Below are 14,654 nucleotides of genomic sequence, written 5' to 3'. Positions count from 1 at the left end.
CGAGTTCTTGTGGGGTCGGCCGCATTGAAAGTTTCGCGCGATTTCACTCGGGACCTTCCTACCGGGTATGCATGCCAGGCTAGTTAGTAGTTACCTTGGCGCAACCGCTTACATAACGCAAAACCGCGTTGCTTAGCCGGAGAGGAACAAAGATTCGTGCTCACCTATACGCCACGACGCCCGACTTTACCAAACGCAAGATCCAATCACCATGGCCACTCCCATCGCTAAGGCTGCTTTGCGAGTGAAGCACGAGCTTCATGGTGTCGTGGTATCAGCTGGACTCATGGATAAAACGGCCAAGGTTCGCACTGGAGGGCAGGTGTGGAACAGCATCGTCAACAAGGTGAGTGCAACCTCTTACATGCTACGCGCCAAGTTACAAACTAAAACCTTTCTCAGTGGTTCGCCGATCCGAAACACTACCTCGTTCACGATCCAAAGTCTTCTCTTCGCACGGGCGACGTCGTATCCATTATGCCAGGATGGCCAACAGCGCAGCACAAACGGCACGTCGTCAAACGGATAATAGCTCCCTATGGCGTACCGATCAGTGAACGCCCACGCATACCGACCTTGCAGGAACTCATAGCCGAGAGGGAAGCCAAGAAGGCAGCCAAAGACGAGCGCCGTGCATTTCGAAAAACAGAGCGGATATTGGCGAAGCAGGCCGAAAGAGTCGCCAACAGGGACGCGAACGACAATTCTGCGCGATGATTTCAATGCTTTCCCATAGGAATCTACTGCCGTACATGTAGCCCTCGCCCTTGGAGCCGTCTCGTGTTCTGACATGATGGTTTCCCGAACAGCGTCAAGTTTACTGCAATAGAAGCAGCCGAAGAAGATAGACGGAAGCGTATTAGCTATGGATGGTCGAGACTTTGTTGAACAGCTAGATGGGGCTTTTGTACATTATGTATTCTATTGTACTGCGGTATGCGACTGCGCGGGCTCGCACAACAGCTGGGTAGGCACTAGGTAGTGATATCTCGACCTTGGAATGTTCCGCAAACGCAAATGTTTAGCCACCACGCTCCCCGAACTCTTTGGCCCAGTCCTCGTACTCTTTCAGGCCTGCGTTGCTCACACTTGGTCTGATTGAGCCTAAGCTGAGCTGAAAGTCTGACAAGGCAATGGGTCTTATATCATCCATGGTCATATGCAACAGAGCGTCGCCAAGCGAACGCAACGGTCCCATGGCTGCATCTTTTGCCAAAGCTGTGATATCTGAACCCGAGAAACCTGCACACAAGGCCTTAGTAATATGTAAATCATTGAGGCTCGCGATACGTACCTTCTGTCAGGTTAACGAGCGTCGCTAAATCATCTTCCGAAAGGCCGTGCTTCTGTTGAGCAAGTAATGTCTTTAGCTGAGTCTCGCGCGTAGTTGACTCCGGGAGTGGGATGTACTGCCTCCTCACGAATCGTCGACGCGCCGCTTCGTCAATGGCCCATGGTAGGTTTGTGGCCGCTAGGACGAGGACTCGATTGGCGTCGCCCCTTTCCTTATCGCGATCTGTGGTTTCTCTACCGGCAGCAGCCCTTTGTAGGTCACTCCACTGGATGAGGAACTCGGTTTTGATCCTACGAGTAGCCTCGTGTTCACCAGACCCGGATCTTTGCGATAGTAAGGAATCTATCTCGTCCACAAATATGATGCTTGGAGCAAGAACTTTCGCAAGTCCAAACAAAGCCCTGACGAGCTTTTCGGACTCCCCTAGAAACTTGCTGGTCAAGCTGCTGGCAGATATCGAGAAAAACGTCGACTTCGATTCGGTAGCAACAGCGCGCGCCAGCATCGTTTTTCCTGTTCCAGGCGGGCCGAAGAGAAGCATGCCACGTGCGGGCTCCCGAAGCCCCATGAACAGGTCTGGCCGGAGGAAAGGATACACAACTGCCTCTCGGAGAGCATTTTTGGCAACGTCGAGTCCGGCAACATCAGTCCAGCGAACTTCGTCCCCCTGGACTATGATGTCATTCAGGATCTGCTTCGCAGCCGATTCATCGACACCTGGTGGGAGATTCTTCAGCATCGTCTCTTTCTTCTTTTTCCATATAATGTCTTCTGTGACGCTCTCATCCGCAGAAGAGTCCTCCGGAGTCTCGTCGCGCACGGCCGCCCTCGCTGGTGCAGATTTGCTAGGGACCCGACGACTTGAATCTTTCCCGCCGTCGTCCTCGGAGCTACTGGCGGCCATGGCAGCTGGAGCTGTGGGCGTCACACGCGGACGAGCGCGGGGTTCAAATTCTGGATGATTTGCAGAAAGCTTTCGTGGTTTTGGCTTGACCCGAGGAACCACCTTCCTCTTGATAGTGTCCTCTGCCGGACTTGTGACACTTCCTCGCGGAGCTGTGTTGCTGTTACCATTACTATTTCGCCTGGAAACATCACGACTTCTTCTCGATGGGACTGGATCTGATCGCCCTATGCGAGTCGCGTTGTTCCGTGGGCTAGGAGACGTTGCCGGCGGTACTTCCTGGGCAGACGTCAAGGCACTAGACGCAGCACTGACAGACAAATGCGAAGGCTGTGCGAGCTCTTCAGAGTCCCGCCGGGCCGAAGGCGAGTCCGCGTCAGCCGAATGGTCATTGGTGTTGACGGGTGTCACGAGCCGTCGGGAATGGCTGTCCCATTGGCGGTGAGTTGTATTTGGTGCCTGGTCGAACGAGGAGTGGCTACGAAATTGAGATGATGATGGCGACTCAAAAATTGGTTTGGCCATCCTTGACGGCTTCTCACGAGAGCCCAGAGAGCTCCATGCGAGGGTAGCTGCTTTACTGGGACCTTCAGCGGCTGGGTTTGGCGACTTGCGACTACTCCTGGGCGCCTTCTCCCCAGATTTGCCCGTTCGCAGGGTGGTGCGCATGGTGTACTTATCCGGACTTAGAGCCCTGCCTAGAGCATGCGGGCCTGCGGGCCGAGCAGGAGATTGTGATTTTGGCGTTGATGTCGATGGAGCCGCCAAATCCTCATTCTCGTATCCGTTTCCCGTAGTGTGGGCAGCTTCCAAGGAGGTTCGACTCGAGGCAGATGGTCGATTTGGGAGGGACGGCCTAGAGAGCAGGGCCGGCCGTGATAGCTCCGAGTATGTAACTGCAGGAATAGTTCCCTGTCCTATAGAACCTTTCCCAGGATAATCGCTAATGTTGTTCGACGTCTGCTTTGTACCGCTGCCACCAGGTTCTGTTGTTGGGCTGTCGCGTCTCGACACACGTAGCGCTTCGAGCAGATCGATTCTCTCTTTGCATTGTAGTTCCAGCTGCTTCAGCGCTTCAATGAGAGCTTTCTCGGTATCGCTGCGGGGGATGTACGTGGGGGTGATCTTGTTTGCGTTGTGCTCGTAAATGTGATCGAGGGCTCCTCTCCAATGGCGCATTGCCTCTATTTCGTTGCCCTGGAATCGTTAGACATTTGTCCGCAAGTGAAAGCCGTATACCAGTACACAGCATCGTGGTAGCCATGTGGCCGAGCAAAACGAACCTGGCTTTCATGATACACCGCCGTGGAGCAGCTTAAGTAGCTGTCATCGTATGTCTTCTGCAGTACCGCCAACGTCTTGCTGCGAGACATTTCAGGGCCAGGCGTGGTTCGGGAACGCCCCAATCATAGCAGACGTAGTGTACAGTGTTGGCAGATGATGTGCGATGGTGTTATGAATTGCCGCCTCTGCAACTGATTCGATGGCGATAGGTCCTTCTCTAGGAGGAGCAGACAAAGGCTGGCGGTAGCGTAAAGCAGCGGAGGAGTGGCACGCAGGAGGGGACGACAAGCTGATTCCCGACGTATGTTGGAGTTAGGTTCGAGGCGGTTGGTCGCCGCTAATGATGGTAGTGCGCTGACGACCTGCAACTGCACGCCGAAAGCGGGTCTTCCATACATCAAGAGTAGCTATTTACTACACATCGTAGGTCGGAGTCACGGTCAGATTGCACCAGAGACATGCTCCATCAGCGTCACCCTGCCCTTAAGTTTTGATGATAGCAAACATTTGGCTTGTTAAATACTATGTTATGTGGCACGTCACTGAACCGCAAACCATGCGATTATTTGTGAGGCGCGGAAAGGACATCATAAATGACGTAGCGCCTTCCAATTCCAGAGACTTTGGACTAGTACTCCATATCCGTACGTAACCTACTAACTTAAACTGTACCAGGTGAGTAAGGTATCTTAAGTTGGTCCCCGGGAATTTATTAGCCAGCGAATTGTTGTCCAGGAAATGGGTAAACATACCTATAGCTCACCCTCTGATTATTGCTTATGTCTACTCATTGAGCACCTAGGAATGTCTATGTGCTTTGCTATGTACTGATTTGCTTGCTCAGTAGCGACACCCGGGCTAATGAGCGGCACTCGTGATGCGATCGGCTTCGCTCTCGAGTGCTCTTCACGCACAGTGTGCCGTTTGATGGAGGCTTGATCGAAGTGCGTTCGCAGACAAAAACATATTGCGCGTGTCACGACAGAAGAACACTCAGTTCTGCGGTAGTTCGTGGCAGTGCCAAGCGGAGAGGTCCGGGCTGATCTCCTTCCCGCTCACCCATGCTGTCCTTGTCCGCCTTTTCAATCGCTGCTTCCAGCTGTTCAAATTGGCGACAGAAGTCCTCAGCTGCATCTTGAGTGATCTGGCGTGCGAGAGTAGAATCTCGCAGATGTCGCACCCTCTCCAGACTATCCATCCATGCAGAGGGTAAGAAATCATCCAGGCTTTGGCTGGCCTCGCGCAACTGGACTGGATCTATATTAGGGTTTGATTCCTTCGCCTCGCCCAGAAAAGCATCAAGGATAGCATCAAGGCCCGAAGCGTCGCGGAGAAACTGCAGCTGGTTCCCAGCGAGATCCTCAGCCACCTTATCCATCGCTTCGTGGATATGGTTCGCCCTTGCCTGTGTGAAATCAAATCCGTCTAGCGTCGACAATGCGAGTAGATAGCAGTTGATGAGGAAAATCGAGGCATTGAGTTTTGGCATAGAGCGAGCCATGTTCTCGCATCCGGACATGAATGGGTCGAAAGCTTCAGCCAACAGCGGATCGAACCCGCTCTTTCTGTCCCCAGGTATCGCTAAAGACGAATCGTAAGAATGCATACAGGCGTCCAGCTGTTTCAAACATTCGTGCAAAAACGCCGGGGGTTCGAGATTTGAGGGGGTTTGCTGGAACTGCCCATGTAAGGTTGCAATGTGCTCTCGGACGAGGGCTTTGAACTGGCGGAAGGCTTCTGTTTGCAAGCTGCTCATAGTGTCCACGAGCGTTGATGCAGAGCCCAGAAGCTTCTCGAATGTTATTCGGTAGAAGCCCACTAGATTTGCCAGTTTGTACGCTACAATCGTATCCTCATTGCCCTGGATGACCTGCTCAATTCTCTGACGAAGAACGCGGGCAGCACCAGAGATGTCTCTGTCGATGAGATCCTCGAGTGCTCTCAATGCATTGTAATCGGCGGATTGATCGTCATCATCGGCTACTAGCCGCCAGACTTCAGCATCGCGCCCGGTTTTCAGGCCTCTGGCGAGTTCTTCGCCCTCCGAGACGAATAGTACTTCCAACGCCTCATGTTCACTGACAGCAGCCGAATGTATCCAGGCTAGCATGTCGCCCACGTAACGCAAAGGATCGTGTGCGACCATGTCAATAGGTTTTGCTGAAGGACCGGTGGAACGTGAAGGTGGTCCAACCAGAGCTGAATGGAACGCATCTGTCAGGATTCTCTCTCGGGCTTCGGCGAAGAACGCTATGCAATTTCGGAATAGCGTTGGCTTTTCTGCAAGAACTCTCAAGGAGCGCCTGATAGACGGATTCATCTGTGGGTTTTCAAGATTCAGGGTCTTGAACTCTCGCTGCACCCATTTGTACAGCTTTTGATAACCAAGATCTATGCGCTTGGAGGTCTGATCCATGAGCTCCAGGCCCAAAGCCTGGCTCTCGAAACCCAACAGCACGTGGCAATCGGCACGGATTTTTTTCGCCTTCCTCAGTGCTGCAAAGTAATTGTCATCCGCCGGCTCACTGGTCACCGTTAACGAGGCGATCTCGTCGTCGGACAGTGAGAAATGCGTTGTGAAGGTATCGAGCAACATCCGTTTTTTCCGGAGCTGCTCTTGCTGTTGTATGAGTGAAGAAGCCTCGCGTAGTGCTGGCTGCGTCTCGACTTGCGCAGCCGCAACGTTTCGCTTGACGGTCTCGAACCGTGAGTTCAGCTTATCCACTGTGCCTTTGATGCGCTGGAGTTGCTGCAAAAAGGCGTCAGCCTGATTCAAGACATATTGACTGACTCGTTACCTCAGAAACCTTGCCAAACTCGCGGATGATATCGGCGTTGCTGTCGATAACTTCTTTCTGCAACTCCAAGCGCACTTGGCGTCTTGTTTCTGGCTCATTGACAACCTCTCGCTCATCGAGTAGTGCCAAGGCATCTCTGAACTCTGTGTCCGAGTACGACTTCGATAGGACAGACGTGATTTTGGCCACGAGAGGTGAAGGTGCCTTGGGGCCACTCAAAGCCGTTGGTGCTAACATGGATGCGCTGCTGGACGACATGACTATAGCTGGTACAGTTGAGTTGCGTTCAGACTAGAATCGCAAAACTCCCGTTTTCATCCCAATATTCCTTGTAACTTTGTGTATTGTGGCATCGATGATCATACCGTGCCAGTCGCGCTGACTGGAGATTACGGTGAAATTGCTAGCGCGTTCATTGAACGGCTTGCGCGTTGAGGTAGTAAGCCGTGCTCAAGGTGTCCACGACGCAAGTCACATTGACGTCTGCGGCTAGTACTGCAAGTATGCAAGCAGGCCCCTGCGACAATCAGTTCATCAAGTTTGTACAGGTCCAGAGTACTAAATAGTGTAGTAACCAACGCTGGTGGAGACACTGGGGGATACGTAGTAATTTAGTGCTCCAAGATACTGGCTGTGCTTGGTGTTTGGCAGAATCACTCACCGCCTGCCTACCCTACCCTCAAAGTTGGCTATCAGCCTGGTGGTGGCTTGAATGCCAGAATGGTGGTGGCTTGAGAATGTCCACCTCGAACCGCCCGGCCTGAGCCGCTAGGGCTTAATTCGCAGACTGCAGGGACTGGATCCAGGTCTCCACATTCTCGTCATCACCAAGCTGGCTGGTGTCACTTGAGTCTACCTAAGCTGGTCACTGGACCTTGATAACACGCGACTGCTACCGCAGCTCTTCCTGTGCACCTGGTTCATAAACCCGGCTGATGCGACCGAATGACCAAGTTGAACTCGTCGGAGTTTCCAACGACACGGATTATGAGAGGCCAAGTGAACAACATGGGTTGATCCTGAAGTTCTCGCACTCTGGTTACAACAAACATCATACAACTTTAGGCAACCTCGCTGTCGGATCGACGATCGCCTGTTAGCCGAAGCCGACAATAGATCGTTACCGTTACCAAACCACCGCAGTCTAAGAGCGATGCCAGAGACTTGAGAATCGAAGGTCCCAGCGCATATCGCAATGACTTCCCGTATCTTCGACCGGTTCATCTCTTCCCCAAGAGGAACTCGATCATTCTACGAACAGCTTCGCGCCCGGGATGATAGCGAAGACGAAGAGAACGATATAGAGCAAGGGGGGGGGCTCGATGTGGATGAAGAGAATCTGCGACACCGACTTGACGACTTTCATACAGACGATGTCGGCGTGGACGGCAGTCGAGTCACCGTTGCTAGCACAGCCCACGGTAATGCTTTGGTTACAGACCTAGCGGCTCCTCCTATGAATTCTAGGTGGAAGCCTCGGGAGGACGACATTGACAACGACGTGCCGGCATCTCTGCTGGTAGAACATACTGAGGCCGGGAGGCCAACTCCGTTACGCGACCTAGATCGACCGCAGCACATTGGCAATCACCCTGGCCAAGGCGAACGAACTCGCACACGCGCTCGTGCCCCGGCATGGCAGACACAACCGACGCCCGCTCGATTAGCCGGTCGCGGACGCTCGGGCAACGCTCGCCCCAAGTCACTTCTCGTAGGCAAAACGACAGGCGGACCGAGAGAGGAAGCACTGTGGCGGTGGGCTAATACCACAAACCTCGACACATTCATGCGCGACGTGTACGACTACTTCGAGGGTGGAGGCTTCTGGGGCATACTGTGCTCGAATGGCCTATGGTTGCTGTAAGTCGGCTTGAACCCCCTCGTGAGAAACAAAAGGGCTAAAGGATACAGCGAGACACTCTTCGTTGCGATGCTTCTGACGTTTTTAACGCAGTGCTTGGACTATGGAAAACTACCACACAGCAAATCTCTTGATCAAGTTATGGTCCAACAATGCACTCGACACATGTCTGGCTCCTGGAGCCTAGCAATTTGGCTGTACTCGTTCTTCTTTATTTGGAAAACTGTGCAGTACTTCTTGGAAATCAGGCGCCTACGACACATCCGCCGATTCTACATCTACCTGCTAGAAATTCCAGAACAAGACATGCAGACTGTGTCATGGCAAGATATTGTAGCTCGCGTCATGACACTGAGGGACGAAAATCCGAAAACGGCGGTCAACATGCCCCAGGCTCTTCGTCGGTTCATTGGGAGCCAGTCAAAGGAACGGCTTGACGCCCATGACATTGCTAATCGTTTGATGCGCAAGGAGAACTACCTCATCGCGTTGATCAACAAAGATGTTCTTGACCTATCTCTCCCGCTGCCTTTTCTACGCGGACGACAAATGTTCTCCAAAACCATGGAATGGAACCTGCAGTTCTGTGTCCTAGATATGGCATTTAACGACCTGGGTCAGGTACAACAGGACTTTCTTCGTGCCGATCGCCGCGGGATCCTGAGCCAAAAGCTTCGTCAACGGTTCTTGTTTGCGGGTTGCCTTAACTTGCTTTTTGCTCCAATGGTCCTCGCATACGTGATCATCGTCTATTTCTTCACTTACTACAACGTAAGTCTAGACTACAGCGTGCCCCTCTGTGTCACTATGTGTACTGACGGCATCTAGGAATACCAAAAGGACCCGAAATTAGCAGCAGCGCGCAAGTATTCAAGACTGGCCGAATGGAAGTTCCGTGAATTCAACGAGCTGCCTCATATCTTTTACGAAAGGCTGCATATGTCGGTACCGTTTGCCACGCGCTATGTGGACCAATTTCCCAAAAGAATGACAGAAGATATAGCGAAAACGGTCGCGTTCATCTCCGGAGCCTTAACCGCTGTTCTGGCAGTACTGACTGTGTTCGATTCGGAGCTGTTTCTCGGCTTTGAGATCACTAAGGACAGGACGGTCCTTTTCTATCTCGGTACCTTTGGAGCCATCTGGGCCATGTCGCGCGGCATGATATCCGAAGAAACCAATGTTTTCAACCCCGAATATGCCATGCGAAACGTGGCCGAGTACACCCACTACATGCCTGAGCACTGGAAGTCTCGGCTGCACAGTTATGAAGTCAAGCAGGAATTCGCTCAGCTGTACAAGATGAAGTTCGTCATCTTCCTCGAAGAGGTCATGGGCATCGTGACGACATCTCTGCTGCTGCTGTACACGCTCCCCAGGTGTAGCGAACAGATTGTCGACTTTTTTAGGGAGTTCACAGTTCATGTGGACGGTCTAGGCTACGTGTGCTCGTTCGCCGTATTCGATTTCAAAAAGGGGGTAGACACGGGCAACAGAGCCCGTGACCAGGACGTCCGCGAGGACTATTACTCAACTAAGCATGGGAAGATGGCTGCATCCTACTTTGGGTTCATTGACAACTATGTCATCAATCCCAAAACAGGTATACCCGGTCATATCCCGCCTGGTGGACGGCAGCAATTCCATCCCCCACCGGCATTTCCTGGTCTGAACTCGCCTACCCTCGCGACGGACGCACACGACGCGCATATGCACCGATCAGATGTAGGGAGACGACGGTCGCGCAATCAGGAGAGTGTGACAACCCGTGCGGCACCGCCTTTGGCGTCGCCAATGGCTAGCATGCTGCTCGATCCTCGCCATCAACCTCAGGGAGTCATTGGAGGGGGGAGGAGCCTACATCGATCTAGATATCCCTGGATGGCGGCACGAGATGAAAGCCAGATTGTTGAGGAGGATTCCCAGGGCACGGACGAGAGCAGGGCAATGGGAACCGACCATGAAGCCTTTGGTAGCGCTGACGACCTTGGGGTGTCAGCGTGGCAGACTTCACCGGGACGTGGACTCAGCCGCGATAACAGCGCGGCCAACGCAGATGAGCCTGCTGCCGGCGTCATTGGCATGATTAAGGAGCTTCGACATACGCAAAGAGGTAGGAGAGGCGCAGGTGTAGTTTAGGCAATGGAAAAGGGTACACTCGCCCTCTGAACTTTGCGTAGGATACTCACGCTCAAGATAGTTTCGCGACATCAGCAATCCGCAGTTTGCTGCTGCGCTATTGTGCCGCCTACGTGACGAATACTGAAGTTGCCGTTGAATGCGCTATCATAAGACATTGGCTGTGAACGCAATGGCAGAATGATTCTGGGAAATGAGGCGGAGAAAAGCCTCCATGCCGGTATCGTCGTCGTCATAGACAGCTGACTTGGAGTCTGCTGCGACGAGCGGACGAGGATGAGATTTCCGGAACCTCAATAGCTGATGAACGAACCATTGCGTGGAAGAATCACCATGATGGCTTGTTCACGGGACTGGACACATTCTTGCTCACAACAACAGCAAGGCCCTGTTCTTACTCAGTGAGGGTTTTTGTGAAATCGCCGACGTGCTCCGAAGTCCCAGTCGTTAGCCTGAACGGAATTCCCGAGGTGCACCCCTGCCGCCTCCAACTGCAGCTCTCCCGCCTCTCTCGTTATCAGATCCAAAAACTGGTCCTGCCTTGCCCGTGCTATTTTCTACAAAGTTCAAACTCCGTCCGCCAGACTCTTCCAATCCTCGACACTCAAAACGCGCGATTCTCCCTTTGCGCCGTCACTACATTGGGGCAACGCTCTCGCGCATTGTACCTTGGGATTCTCCACGCCGTCGCATAATCATCTCACCAAAAACGCTCGCCGGTCCACGGAGCCATCACTTTTTCGACGCTTGCTCTGAGCTGCCTCGACCACCGCTCCCCCTGCGCGAATCGCGAACCTGAACGGTCAGCTAAGCTGGCTGCCATCGAATCAAGAGCACCCGGCGGTTTTTCTCCCGCTGTGGCCGCAATGGCCCAGCCTACGGCCGAGCCTGTGGAGGACTATGAGTGAGCCGCCCGCAACATGTCGCTGCGCTCGCGCGAAGTCGCGAAGCACTCCGTCTCACCATGTCACCGAGCAATTTCAAGCTGACGCATGTCATCACTCTAGCTATGAAGCTCTTCCACCCAACTTCTCCTTGTTGCAGAACATGGCAGCAGGAGCGTTCGCTGGCATCGCTGTACGTGCCTCGACCTCGATTGCCTACCGGCCAACCTCGATCAAACTGGAATCTAACCGGCGTAGGAACACACGGCTATGTATCCCATTGATGCAGTCAAGGTGAGTGTACCCGAGGCTTCCACAGCTTGCGCACGAAAACTGACGGCTTCTTTTTGGTGGTTCAGACGCGAATGCAGATCCTCAACCCGTCCGCGACACCGGCCTACACCGGCGTCGTGCGCAGTACCTACCAGATAGCATCTACCGAAGGTCTTTTCAGTCTTTGGAGAGGCATGTCCAGCGTCATCGTAGGCGCTGGGCCTGCTCACGCTGTTTACTTTGCGACATACGAGGCTGTCAAGCATGCGATGGGCGGCAACCAGGCTGGCGTGCACCATCCTCTTGCTGCCGGTAGGATCCACTTGTTCCTCCCTTGAAGACGTCCAAGCTGATCTTGAAATAGCTTCCAGCGGTGCTGCGGCCACGATTGCCAGTGATGCGTTCATGAACCCATTCGACGGTGAGTTCGAATACGACCAACCTCGTGAGACGGCCTGCTAAGGACCTGCAACTCTAGTGATCAAACAGCGCATGCAGATCCAGAACTCGAAGAAGATGTACAAGTCCATGGTCGACTGCGCCAGATATGTGTACAAGAACGAGGGTCTCGGCGCTTTCTACGTGTCATACCCCACGACCTTGTCCATGACGGTCCCTTTCACCGCCCTGCAGTTTCTCGCCTACGAGTCCATCTCTACTATGATGAACCCCACGAAACAGTACGATCCTTTGACACATTGCGCCGCCGGCGCCGTGGCTGGAGGCTTCGCCGCTGGCCTCACGACGCCAATGGATGTCATCAAGACAATGCTACAAACCAGGGGAACATCCTCGGATCCCCAGGTGAGAAACGTCAACGGCTTCATGGGCGGCTGCCGGCTCTTGCTACAGCGCGAGGGCTTCACGGGCTTCTTCAAGGGCGTGAAGCCTCGGATAATCACAACGATGCCCAGCACGGCGATCTGCTGGTCAGCTTATGAGTTTTGCAAGTAAGTCGCGACCCTACGCCTGCCCTCCCGTGCCCGCTGACTCCTGTGCAGGGCATACTTTATCAAGCTCAATAGCACGAGCTCGTAATGTACATTATCGACAAAGAATGTGTTGGCCGATCGAAGAGCAAGACTTCGTGGAGGACTACATGCAAGCGATCTGTCCCTTTCTAGCGAGGTTCGAAGGCCCGTTGACGCATCATCACGCGCCGGGCCGAACTTGAAACTGGATAGCATTGTATATACACTTGTCGCAATGCGGTTGCGATCATAACATGAATCATCGGCTGGCGGACAGTCTGGGAATGTAACCGTATTCTGGAGATCATTGAGCTGCAAAATCTAGACTTGTTTCAACGTTGCCCTTGTTTCTCCGTTCCGGCAGATTGAGCAATATGAATTCTAGCGCTGTCCAGATTGTATTATTTCGCAAAACCACCATGTTCAAAAGCCAAACTGCTGACCGCCAAATGGAAATTGGCCAAAGGGATTCCCGCCGCCCTGCTTGCCCGGCCCCCCTGTATTGAACTTGAAGCTTGTCTTTCTTTGCCCACCTCCTGGGCCGAACCCGCCACCTCCAAAGTTGAAAGGCGAGCCTTCGAATGGGTTACGACCTGAGCCGGACTCGTGCGAATTCGGATCATCACCAGCATCAAACCGTGCCCTTAACTCGGGGTTGCTGAGAACCTCGTAAGCTTCATTGATCGAGGTCATCTTCTTCTCGGCCTCTTCCTTGGTTACGCCTTGCTTGACAGCCTTGTCCGGGTGGTACTTCTTGGAAGCCTTGCGATATGCGGACTTGATCTGTCGCTCGTCCGCGTCGTGTGGCACCTCGAGGACTTTGTAGTAGTCCTTCGTCTTGCTCCGCTTCAGAGCGACGGTGGCCTTTTGAAGTACGGGCTGGATCTTGTCCCGCATCTGGGGGTGTTTGTCGAGCGCATCCTGAAGAGTACGCACTGATGCTTCGTAGTCCTCCTTCTTCATCTGTGCTTTGCCTCGGTGCAACAATCCCCAGAAGGAATCTGGGTTCAACCCAAGGGCCTCATCGCAGTACTTAGAGACATCTTTGTGGTTGGACTTGATGCGGACGTTAGTGACACTGCCATACAAACACATGCAGACTATACAGACTTACCTCTGAGTAGGCCTGACAGGTCATTTCAGTAACCTTCTCGTACAGGATAGATTTGGTAGCGGACCGAATACTGCCATCCTGTCTCAGCTCTTCTAGCTGCACTTTGACATCTGTAAGCAGCCCGGTTTCATCCGCTGTCCCAACCAAGCTTCGGCCTGCGGTCGTGGTCTGTCCTCTCTCCAACTGCCCGGTGACCTTCTTGAACTTCTTGCTGATAGCCTTCTCGGAGTTGAAGATCTTCTTGCACACTTTGGACTCGGGATCAGAATGCAAACATTTCCTGATCTGTTCCATACCCTTGTCCATCTCGCCGAGCGCATAGAAGGACGTTGAGGAGATGACGATGTGTGGCTGCGTGTCGCCCGGCCGCATGTTGAGCAGGTGCCTCAGGTCCTGCATGGCTTCATCCAGATCTCCTCGCTCAAACCGGCACTTTGCCCGCACTTCACGCAGGTGCGGTGCACGTCCCGCGACCAATATCGCATTGCTGGCATGTGTCGCACAGTCATCCCACTGAGAAGCGCCGAGAGCCGCCTCAGCCAACCGTGCGGCGTCTTCGGCCTCTTGCAGCTCAACAACATCCGGAGAGTCCGCGGCCTTGTTGGCAGCAGCGTACTCAGCCCGCGCGCCTGTCCAGTCGGCTGACTTGGCCTTGATCTTCGCAAGCTGTGTGTGCGCGCCCTCGAAACCGGGCTGGAGCGAGAGCACTTTGTTGAAGTCGTCGGTCGCCTGGTTCGTCCTGCCTAGAGACAGGTATGTCGCACCGCGCTTGAAAAAGGTGAGGTAATTGGAAGGATCGCGGGCGATCGCAGCGTCGTAGTAGGTCAAGGCTTCGTTCGTTTGGCCACTGCTCAGACGGCTCTGCGCGGTAGTAAGGAGTGCCGATACAGGCAAATCACTCGGGATATCGGGCTGAACAAAGGCGGCGCCGGTAACCAAAAGGCCAGCCGCCACGGCAAGTGTACAAAGGCCACGAACCATGGTGATGAACCGGCGCAATGGAATGCCCAAGACCGAGTATGTAAGTGGGAGACAACTGTTAAAGTGTCGACGTGGGGCGCACCGGAGTTCACCAAGAGACGGCGTGCGTGCGCTCGCAATGTCGCCGGCGACAACGGCTGGGAAAGCAAGA

The 14,654-nt window shown here is 53.6% G+C and overlaps 6 protein-coding genes across 6 annotated transcripts; 3 read left to right on the top strand and 3 right to left on the bottom strand.

Annotated features, from left to right (window-relative positions):
* Positions 1-211: 211 nt before the first annotated feature.
* J7T54_007723 (37S ribosomal protein S17) lies at positions 212-717 on the top strand (the record flags this gene model as incomplete). Its single annotated transcript, XM_051508397.1, has 2 exons — positions 212-346; positions 403-717. The coding sequence occupies 2 exons, from the start codon at positions 212-214 to the stop codon at positions 715-717; spliced, it is 450 nt and encodes a 149-aa protein (XP_051360536.1).
* Positions 718-1,021: 304 nt separating this feature from the next.
* Positions 1,022-2,198, bottom strand: J7T54_007722 (AAA+-type ATPase; the record flags this gene model as incomplete). The annotated part of the gene is made up of 3 exons (XM_051508396.1): positions 1,022-1,074; positions 1,295-1,346; positions 1,422-2,198. The coding sequence occupies 3 exons, from the start codon at positions 2,196-2,198 to the stop codon at positions 1,022-1,024; spliced, it is 882 nt and encodes a 293-aa protein (XP_051360535.1).
* Positions 2,199-4,458: 2,260 nt separating this feature from the next.
* On the bottom strand, positions 4,459-6,538 carry J7T54_007721 (Conserved oligomeric Golgi complex subunit 6; the record flags this gene model as incomplete). Its single annotated transcript, XM_051508395.1, has 2 exons — positions 4,459-6,231; positions 6,281-6,538. 2 exons carry the CDS (start codon positions 6,536-6,538, stop codon positions 4,459-4,461), a joined length of 2,031 nt encoding a protein of 676 aa, XP_051360534.1.
* A 1,528-nt stretch (positions 6,539-8,066) lies between these two features.
* Positions 8,067-10,280, top strand: J7T54_007720 (Autophagy-related protein-like protein; the record flags this gene model as incomplete). Its single annotated transcript, XM_051508394.1, has 3 exons — positions 8,067-8,140; positions 8,390-8,912; positions 8,970-10,280. 3 exons carry the CDS (start codon positions 8,067-8,069, stop codon positions 10,278-10,280), a joined length of 1,908 nt encoding a protein of 635 aa, XP_051360533.1.
* An 866-nt stretch (positions 10,281-11,146) lies between these two features.
* J7T54_007719 (Mitochondrial carrier protein) lies at positions 11,147-12,475 on the top strand (the record flags this gene model as incomplete). The annotated part of the gene is made up of 7 exons (XM_051508393.1): positions 11,147-11,184; positions 11,288-11,357; positions 11,423-11,458; positions 11,524-11,749; positions 11,802-11,858; positions 11,916-12,387; positions 12,439-12,475. 7 exons carry the CDS (start codon positions 11,147-11,149, stop codon positions 12,473-12,475), a joined length of 936 nt encoding a protein of 311 aa, XP_051360532.1.
* A 356-nt stretch (positions 12,476-12,831) lies between these two features.
* Positions 12,832-14,503, bottom strand: J7T54_007718 (DnaJ subfamily C member-like protein; the record flags this gene model as incomplete). The annotated part of the gene is made up of 2 exons (XM_051508392.1): positions 12,832-13,464; positions 13,523-14,503. The coding sequence occupies 2 exons, from the start codon at positions 14,501-14,503 to the stop codon at positions 12,832-12,834; spliced, it is 1,614 nt and encodes a 537-aa protein (XP_051360531.1).
* Positions 14,504-14,654: the final 151 nt, after the last annotated feature.

The sequence above is a fragment of the Emericellopsis cladophorae genome, assembly GCF_022114955.1.
Source record: "Emericellopsis cladophorae strain MUM 19.33 chromosome Unknown NODE_43_length_196915_cov_126_952037, whole genome shotgun sequence".
NCBI classification, from domain to species: Eukaryota; Fungi; Ascomycota; class Sordariomycetes; order Hypocreales; family Bionectriaceae; genus Emericellopsis; species Emericellopsis cladophorae.
The sequence above is the reverse complement of the archived record's forward strand: the minus strand, read 5'-3'. Positions and strand labels throughout refer to the sequence as shown.